This window comes from Penaeus vannamei, chromosome 34 (assembly GCF_042767895.1).
Source record: "Penaeus vannamei isolate JL-2024 chromosome 34, ASM4276789v1, whole genome shotgun sequence".
Classification (NCBI taxonomy): domain Eukaryota; kingdom Metazoa; phylum Arthropoda; class Malacostraca; order Decapoda; family Penaeidae; genus Penaeus; species Penaeus vannamei.
Genome location: NC_091582.1, coordinates 9,331,188 through 9,341,187, shown reverse-complemented (window position 1 = coordinate 9,341,187; position 10,000 = coordinate 9,331,188). Strand labels below are relative to the sequence as shown.

Here is a 10,000-nt window from a genome sequence, read left to right as displayed (position 1 = left end):
AGAGAGGGAGGGAGGGAGAGATAAAAAGGGAGAGAGGGAGGGAGAGAGAGAAGGAGAGAGAGAGGGAGGGAGGGAGAGAAAGAGAAAGAGAGAGAGGGAGGGAGAGAAATAGAGAGAGAGAGAAAGGAGTGAGAGGGGGAGGTGAAGAGAGACAGACAGACAGACAGACAGACAGACAGACAGAGGGGGAGGGAGAAAAGAAAATAATGAAAATATTATTGTTGCTTCCGATGAAAACAGTAATTGTTGACATTGTTATTATTATTACTGTTACGTTATCATTTGAAATAATTATTTTTATGGTTCCACTGATATCGTATTAATTACCATCCTATGTACATGTGGTAAATGATAATACATGAAGGTAAACTTGGTGAAAAACGGAAAATGATCAAGCCAAAAGACTGAACATCGAACACGGACGACTCGTACTCTAATCCAACTAGGGATTCGGACACATTCCCCCCTCCCCAGTCTCCCCCCCCCCTCCCGCCACCTAGACATAAACACGTGGATTTGTCCGTGTAATGTGTCAGGCTAAGCTAGATTCGGCGTCGACAGGGAGATGCTGATTTGCATAACATTCGATAGCATTAATCGCACGAAGTCAAAGCCAACGACAGCGGTTGGGATAAAGCGTTCTTTTGTTTCTTTTTTTTTTTATCTTGTTATTCCGCTTCTTATCGGTCCCTGACATCACTCGTGACTTTTCCCTTCGGCGAGAAAATGATGAATGTGCAATGAGAGCCTCGTGGTTGTTGATACTCTCTGTTGCGTCGAACTTTTTTCTGTCTTTCTTTCTCTCTCTTTATTTATTTTCCTTATTTTTACATCACAAGCCCCGCTAGCTTCTACCAGGAGAGATGGCAACACGACCGGGAATATCATCACGATCGCCATGTTATCAAAGCACCATGACGTGCCAGTGACCGCCATGTTATCAAAGCACCATGACGTGCCAGTGACCTTGTCGTGTCATGCAAACGCCACCCTCCCGTCGCCATGCAGTCCGCTCAGGTGGAGATGCCTCTGGCGATGCCTTTCATGCACTATGGTGACTCACGCGCTTTGATTTTCTCATTTGCACATTTTATTTTGCTTATTTTGCCGATGCTGATGCCGTGATTCGGGTCGGGTGGTTTGGCTTCGTGTTCGGCCGTCGTAAACTTCGTGTTGGAAATGATTGGTCGGGTCTAAAGGGCAGTTGATAGAGGCTTTGACCAACTGTTGGCGTGATGACGTATTGCTGTGTTGATCGTGGCATTTTGGTCTCTGTCCTTTTTCATCACAAAACTGTGACGTCATAGCTTCTGTCCTTTCGCATCGCACTATTGGCCCTGACGTCATAGCTTCTGTCCTTTCGCATCGCGCAGTCGGCCCTGACGTCATGGTTTCTATCCTTTCGCATCGCACTGTTGGCCCTGACGTCATGGTTTCTATCCTTTCGCATCGCACTGTTGGCCCTGACGTCATGGTTTCTATCCTTTCGCATCGCACTGTTGGCCCTGACGTCATGGTTTCTATCCTTTCGCATCGCACTGTTGGCCCTGACGTCATGGTTTCTATCCTTTCGCATCGCACTGTTGGCCCTGACGTCATGGTTTCTATCCTTTCGCATCGCACTGTTGGCCCTGACGTCATGGTTTCTATCCTTTCGCATCGCACTGTTGGCCCTGACGTCATAGTTTCTATCCTTTCGCATCGCACTGTTGGCCCTGACGTCATAGTTTCTATCCTTTCGCATCGCACTATTGGCCCTGACGTCATAGTTTCTATCCTTTCGCATCGCACTATTGGCCCTGACGTCATAGTTTCTATCATTTCTCGTCACACTAATAGCCCTGTTGGTGTGATAATGTATTGCAATGTTGATCATGACATCTTAGCCTCTATCCTTTTTCATGACAAAACCGTGACATCACAGCTTCTGTCCTTTCCCATCACACTATTGTTCCTGACGTTATAATTTCAGTCCTTCCTCATCCCACTATTAACCCTGACATCATAGCTTCTATCCCTTCTCATTACACAGCTGTTCCTGACGTCATAGCTTCTATCCCTTCTCATTACACAGCTGTTCCTGACGTCATAGCTTCTATCCCTTCTCATTACACAGCTGTTCCTGACGTCATAGCTTCCTTCCTTTCTCAACCCACCATTGGCTCTGACGTCATAGTTTCTATCCTCTCGCATCACGCTATTGATCCTGACGTCATAATTGCTATCCCATTTCACTGAGCCATAATATCATAGCTTCTCTCCTCCTTACGAACAGGTGAGAGAGGAACTGTAATTTTCAACTTAGTGATCATGCAGGGAAGATTTCTACGCAGGTGTGCCTTGATATTGATGGTAGCTGTCTCCTTATACTAAGCAAGAACAGGTTGAAGGTCGAGAGAAAGGATGTGGGGAACTGTACCTATTCGTGGCAAAAGATTATTATTGTTATTATTCTCTCTCTCTCTATCTATCTCTATCTGTTTATCTCCTTTCTCTCTCCCTCCCTCTCTCTCTCTCTCTCTCTCTCTCTCTCTCTCTCTCTCTCTCTCTCTCTCTCTCTCTCTCTCTCTCTCTCTCTCTCTATCTCTCTCTCTCCTTCTCCCTCTCTCTCTCTCTCCCTCTGTCTCTCCCTCTCTCTCTCCCTCTCTCTCTCCCTCTGTCTCTCCCTCCCTCTCTCTCTCCCCCCCCCTCTCTCTCTCTCTCTCTCTCTCTCTCTCTCTCTCTCTCTCTCTCTCTCTCTCTCTCTCTCTCTCTCTCTCTCTCTCTCTCTCTCTCTCCTCTCCCTCTCTCTCTCTCTCTCTCTCTTTCTTTCTTTCTCCTTTTTTCCTTGAAATTGTTTTTATTTACTTTTAGTATGAGATAGAGATGTAACTACTATCTAAGGACTAGCATGAGCTGCACTATCATTATCGTCATCTTCATTGCATATTTATCATTGTGATCGAAATACCTTCTGGCAAGAGCATCGTAATCAAGATGGAATCGAGGGAATTAAAGTTGTTATCATTAGTATTACTGATATCGTTATCTTGAAAGAGTATAAGGGTGGTTTTTGCACGGCTGCTGGAAAAGGCTAAAATATTATTCAGTAATGGTTCTTAGTCACTCTCATCCCTTTATCCCTTTCCTTTCCCGTCACCCTGTCCTTCTCCCCTGTCTCCTTTCCCACTTCCCCGTTCTCCATTCTCTCTTCAGCCCTCTTGTGCCACTCCCCTTCATTCCCCCCTTTCCCCCGTTGTTTCTTAACCCTCTTTACCCCTCTTCCCCCATACCGTACGCTCTTTTCCCCTTCCCCTTTCCCTTCTTCCCTACTCCTCCCTCCTTACCCTTTCCCTTCTTCCCTACTCCTCCCTCCTTACTCTCCCCCTGCCTCTCCCTTCCTCCCCCCATCCTGCCCTCCTTCTGCCCCTCCCTTTCCCCCCTCAACACCCTCCCCCCTCCCCTCCTTACCCTCCCCCTGCCCCTCCCCTCCCCCCCTCCTTACCCTCCTTCACCCCTCACTCCCCTTCCCGTCACTCACGCTCCATTTGACCCCGTTACAACGACGTGCCAAGATGTTGCTCAACCTTGGCATATTCTCTAATTACCTCGACCGGAAGTCCTCATATTTTTCTTCGTGGCCTCAACTTCCGGGACAGAAGAAGTTCGCGTGGCCTGGGGTTGAGGGGGGGGGGGGGGGGACAGGGGGCAATGAGGGGGAAAGGGGGAATATGTTGGGGGGGGGTTATGAAAGGGGCGAGGCAAAGGAAAAATAGAATAATGGTCGGGAAGGAAGAAGGGAGATTATTCCTAATGTTGTTTTACTTAGCTTTTTTTAAATTAAGAGCGGAGTGAATGGGTGAAAAGAGAGGAAGGAAGGGATAGAGAAAGAGAGCTAAAAGATGCAAATTTAGTGTGAAAGTGTGACAGAGACAAGTTGAAGAAAGAAAGAGTTTCATTGCGACGAGGAAGAGAGAGAGAGACAGGCAGAGACAAACAGATAGAAAGGTAAAGAGAGAGAGAGACAGATAAAGAGGAGAGACAGACAGACAGACAAACAGATAAGAGAGTGAGGGACCGACAGACAGACAGAGACAAAGACAAACAGATAAGAGAGAGAGAGACAGACAGAGACAGATTGTGAAACAGAGGAAGAGAGAGAGAGAGAGAGAGAGAGAGAGAGAGAGAGAGAGAGAGAGAGAGAGAGAGAGAGAGAGAGTGAAAAAGGAGAGAAGATTGTCGGTTGTTTGTGAGATCATGCAAACGGACACACAAACAGGGTCGAGGTTGTACGCTCAGTCGCCCATGTTGCCGACGAAACACAACCCCTTGATAGTGATGATGGTGCGTCCGGGTTGCGTACGCGAGAAGGGAAAAAAAACGCCTAAAAAGAAGCGGTCGTTTAATTTAAGTCTTAATTTTTTTCCGTTTTCTTTCTCAAACTGTTTTTTTTTTTATCTCTCTCTCTTAAAAGGTGAAATGTTTTTTAAAGCCCTTGGAGTATAAGGGTCGGTGTAAAGGTCTCAACACGAGCTATTAAAATTCTAAAGAAGGGGGTCTCTGTTTACGTTGGGGTAGAGACATGAATGGCGTGTGTGCGAGAGGGACAGATACCGCTTCGTCTATTTGTTTTTCTATTTCACAAAAAAGAGAGTCAGATACGGAGATAGAAAGGGTGTGAATTGTTATATTTCTCTCTCTCGTTCTTTGTTTGTCTTTCTTTGTTTATTTTTTCTCACATTTTTCTTCTTTTTTTTTCTTTCCATGCTGCCACGCTTCTCCTATCAATTTTACTTTTACTTTTTGTTCTTTTATATCTCTCTTTCCGTCCTTCTTTCTCTCGGCAAACAACTGCAGTACAATCAGACACCAAACTTTCGCGACTGTGCAAAAAGCAGTCGTTAGCAAGGCGCAGAGTCAGCACAACAGACCTTGTAAACATTGGCAAGTACGGCCATGTTGCCGAGAAACACAGTCGCATCTCCCAGTCAATGTTTACTCCTCTATCCCCTTCGCATATAGGTGTACATGTCTTCGTTATCTCGTTTTCTGATTAATCATCAAACTCTGTATTGTGTGTATTGATCCAGACCCACCCACCCCAGCCCCCTTCAGTCCGTATTTAGGGAGGTGTATAGCGATAACGAGCCTAGTTTGTTTGTCCGTCGAATAGCCAAGGCATTTACGATGTTACGGTGTGAGTCCACAGAAGGGAATTGAATTTATAGTCGGAGTATATACAATACAGCAAACTGCATTTAGACCATGATTCCATAAACTTTCGTTCTGTTTACTCAAAGGCCACCCATATACTGCGCGGATTCGGTTGTTTCGGTTATGTTGTTGACAGATGATTATCATATAGATGGGTGCGAGTTCAGGCTGATTACACTCTCGGGTAGGTGATGCCAGCTGACCGCAACGCGGCGTGCAGCATGCTTTAGATTCCGTGAAATGTTTGTGTAGATAGAGACTTGTCGATGAACAAGGTTTGGCCGTCCATTACCTTGCTTGATTGCGGTTGAGATTGCAAAATAAAAGCAAGAACAATTTCCTTTTCTTTTTTCATTTTTTTTTCTCATTTCTCTCTCTCTCTCTCTCTCTCTCTCTCTCTCTCTCTCTCTCTCTCTCTCTCTCTCTCTCTCTCTCTCTCTCTCTCTCTCTCTCTCTCTCTCTCTCTCTTTCTTTCTCTCTCTCTCTCTCTCTCTCTCTCTCTCTCTCTCTCTCTCTCTCTCTCTCTCTCTCTCTCTTGCTCTCTCGCTCTCTCTCTCTCTCTCTCTCTCTCTCTCTCTCTCTCTCTCTCTCTCTCTCTCTCTCTCTCTCTCTCTCTCTCTCTCTCTCTCTCTCTCTCTCTCTCTCTCTCTCTCTCTCTCTCTCTCCCTTTCTCTTTCTCTCTCTCTTTCTCTCTCTCTCTCTCTCTCTCTCTCTCTCTCTCTCTCTCTCTCTCTCTCTCTCTCTCTCTCTCGCTCTTTCTCTCTTTCTCTCTCTCTCCCTCCCTCTCTCCCTCTCTCCCTTTCTCCCTTTCTCCCTTTCTCCCTTTCTCCCTCTCCCTCTTCGGCTCCCACTTCCTCTCCCACCATTCGTCCCTCTCTCTCCCTTCCTTCTTCCTCCTGCCTCTCTCCCTCCCTCCCTTCTTCCTTCCCTCCGCCACCATACCCACGAATCAGCCTTTGCCCCAGCACCTCTTTGCCTCTTCGCTAATCTCCCTGACGCAGGCACTGGAGGAGGGCCGGCTGATGCAGTAAGTGGTCCGCCGTTCGTTATGGGAAAAGCGTTTTACCGCCTCGCGTCTGAAGGATGTCTTGGCGACGGCCGCTCTCAGGCCTGGAAGGAAATTAGCATAAGTGTGGGAATAATTAGCTTAATTGTTTTTTCTTTCTTTCTCTTTCGTTGCTCAGATAATGGGGGGGGGGGTGATGCCTTTTACTTTGGTGTTTTTATGTATTCTGATATGCATTTTGTTGTTTTATTGTTTCAGTTAATTTATAGATATGTGTATCTTTCTATTTGTTTTGTCTGTCTGTCTGTGTATCAAACTATCGATGTGTTTGATATTTATAACTATCTCTCTCAATCTCTCTCTCTCTCTCTCTCTCTCTCTCTCTCTCTCTCTCTCTCTCTCTCTCTCTCTATATATATATATATATATATATATATATATATATATATATATATATACATATATATTATACATATACATATCCATATATTGATGTATATATATGACATATGCATGTGTGGTTGGATGAATATATCGGTTAAAGTGGTAAGCGTGCTAGAAATAAGTATAATCTATATAACCTCTTTCTGTGCTCTAAATCCGTCCTGTTTGGACCTGTCGCCCTTACAAGTTTTCTTTTCGCAGGTGAGTGTGAGGTGCTGAGGCCGGCGCCGTGTGCGGAAGGAAGCCAAAGACAAAGTACGTGAGTTGACCACTGGATTGGCGTTTTCGTAATTCGCTTTCTCGTGCGTGATATTAAATTCTAAAACCCAGTGACGTAAAACTTTTAATCTTTAAAACTTGTCTGTGTACGTTTTTTTTTTTTTTTTTTTGTTTTCCTTTTATGTACGTGTCGTCCTCGCATGATTTTATTGCATTTTCCTCACTGTTCTTTCGCCGACGGCCCGAATCTTCCACAATGCACCCGAACCCTCCCCGACGCCCCATACCTTCCCCAAAGCCCACGGACTTTCCCCAACTTCCTCGAACCTTCCCCGACATCCCCGAACATTCTCTCGGAGCACTCCCCGACGCCCCCGAATCCTTCCCGACGCCCTAAACCTTCTCCATCGCCCCCTGACCTTCCCCAACGCCCCTGAATCTTCTCCGACGCCTCAAATCTTCCCCGACGCCCAAAACATTCCCCAACGCCCCTGAACCTTCCCCAGCGGCCCTAACCTTCCCCAACGCCCCAAACATTCCCCGACACCTCAGAACACTCCGTGACGCCCACGAACCTTCCCCGACACCCCAGAGCCTTCCCCGACGCCCCCGAACCTTCCCTGACACTCCTGAACCTTCCCCGACGCCCCCGAAACTTCCCTGACACTCCTGAACCTTCCCCGACGCCCCCGAACCTTCCCTGACACTCCTGAACCTTCCCCGACGCCCCCGAACCTTCCCTGACACTCCTGAACCTTCCCCGACGCCCCCGAACTCCAGAGCGTGTCGTAGCAGAGCTTTGACTCGGCCCGGAATGGACGCATCAAGCCCATGAGGAAGCCTCCTGCAGGGCTATCTTTAGTGACCTCTCACCTCGACCTCGCCATCACCCTCGCTGTAGGCCCCGCAGTATATAGGACTCTACTGTTTATCCCCGGCGCCAACGTGTCCTGCGCCCCTCGCGAGACGACCGAGACAAATTGCCACCAGAACAAGCAATTCCGACCCTTACTGACAATGCTTCTGATTACCTTATAACTACTTGCAAACTCATGTATTATGTATGCTCATAATGTTCCCCAGTTATTGCATTGTATATATCACTACTTTTGTAATAATTTTCATTGTAGTTACTCTAGTTATCAATTGTTCACGAATATTCTACGGACATACTTTCTTATCACGACGCTTTTAGTTGTACAAACACCTAACACGTGTGTGAACCGATGTTTCTGAATTCATGTTCTTTCATATTCTTTCATGTTTTTCCATTGTATATTGTCTCAAAACGAACTTCGTTCATGGCAATTCCTGTGCCATCTACAGCAGACCGCTCGCCCCCGCGGGCTCGGCAGGACGTGCTCCTCCCTGGGCACCTGCCTTGCCCTCTGTACCAGTTACCCAGAATAAAGACAAGAAAACTGCGAGAAGTTTAACTTCAGACCAACATCTTCAGAGTACGTCAGTACTTACTACTGCCTTACCACTCAGCCACGACCTACCAAACAACAAGTAATAATAGTGGGGGGTGGGACGCCTCCTTCCTCCCACTACACACATTACAACTGTTGGCAGTACGGTGGGATTGCCGCACCACGCGCCCTCCGAAGATTACTGCACCACGCGCCCTCCGAAGATATCGCACCACGTGCCCTCCGAAGATTGCCGCACTACACGAAGCCCTCCGAAGACATCGTCCAAGTACTCTGAAGATCAACTTCACGAGAAGTTACAAGTCTCTACCAAGATTATCGACTCCTGCAAGCAAAGAAACTCTCATCGAAGTCTGTCACTTCAAGACTTCCGACACGAAGCCAGTCTTCCCTGCTGTCGCTACTCCCTCTGCGCACCTGCCGCAGTCCTCAACAGTTACTGCAGTCGCCTGATGCAGCAACATCAATCTACACTGCCCTGCCAGTACCTCAAGGTGAGTTTCTTTTATCCTCGCTGTTCTCATTTGCTTAGGAAATCCCCTGTGAAGTGAAGTGTCTGATTTCCTCTCGCTCTCGCGAACACCTGTGTTCCTCCCGCATAGAAAACGAGATCTCCCCTCACTGGCATCTGTCTCCCCTTAACTAGCATGTCTCCCCTCACTCCGATCGCGCCTGACTCATGCCCTGTGGTTAGCATGATTACGTTAATTTCTCTGTAGTTCTGTCTACCTATGAGTACTTAGTTCGTTTTCCTTTACTCTGTCGTAATGATTTCTGAATCTCCACGATGCTAAGTTCCAGTTCATTCATAATGAGCTATTTTTCCAGGAAATTCTTCCTGCATTTTTGCGTCTTCAGTAATTCTCTTAATAGGAAAATCCTTCCTGTATCCTAGCATGCAACTACCCTTCATTTTCGAAGATTAATCCAGCATTTTTGCACGCAACTACTCTCATTCCCCTGAAGAAATGTGTTCTATGATTTATCTACCCTCACTTTTACAAGTATATCTGTTGCCCTCTGATCTTGCACGTGAATTCTACAAACTATGACACGGAGAATCATTCCTTTATCTTGCATGGCTCTATAAACTCGCAATTTCCACGAGATTTTGTCCTACAATCTCGTTTGTTTGTTACTGCCTCCTATCTCTCAGGTAAATGTTGCAATTAACACCCTCTGTTCCCAATACTTGACACGTTGCTTCCAGTTATTTCCTAATCACTATGAGTTCGTGTTGATATTGTAACTCCCTGAGATACTGAGATATGGCATTATGTCTTCTGTCGCCAAGACATGGTACTGTTGTTCCCGTCTGTTGTCCCCAGAGCCAGACGCCCGTGCTGAAACGCCACTGCTGACCTTGACTCTCGGATCACCACGTCGTCCCCTCGCCGCCGTGCCCTGACGCACAAGTTTCGCTCGCCCGTTAACGAGCCCATCTCACGGACGTCCTCGCCGCCGTATCACCTGCCGACGCTCCCATGTTCTCTACTGTACATCGCTGCAACTCCGGCCGTGTCCGCCGCCTTGTCCGCTGGTGACTACCGCCGAACGTCCTCACCGCCGCATCACCTGCCGACGCTCTCCTGTTCTCGCGTTGCTACTCCGGCCATGTCCGCCGCCCCGACCCGTCCGCTGGTGATCGCCGCCCACGTTCCCTCGTGCATCTCGCTACGCTCACTCACCACACCCGCTGCCGTGC

At 47.3% G+C, this 10,000-nt stretch overlaps 1 protein-coding gene across 2 annotated transcripts in view; it reads left to right on the top strand.

Moving 5' to 3' along the window:
- The window catches only part of Ent2 (Equilibrative nucleoside transporter 2), a 480,097-nt gene that overhangs the window by 334,237 nt on the left and 135,860 nt on the right, over nt 1-10,000 (top strand). Inside the window, exon 2 of one of the 2 annotated variants that reach the window (XM_070113678.1) lies at nt 6,845-6,898. The exons of the other annotated variant lie outside the window; for it this stretch is intronic. Coding sequence (XP_069969779.1) covers nt 6,845-6,898 — 54 coding nt within the window. The remainder of the gene's footprint in view (nt 1-6,844; nt 6,899-10,000) is intronic. 2 annotated transcript variants of the gene reach the window in all.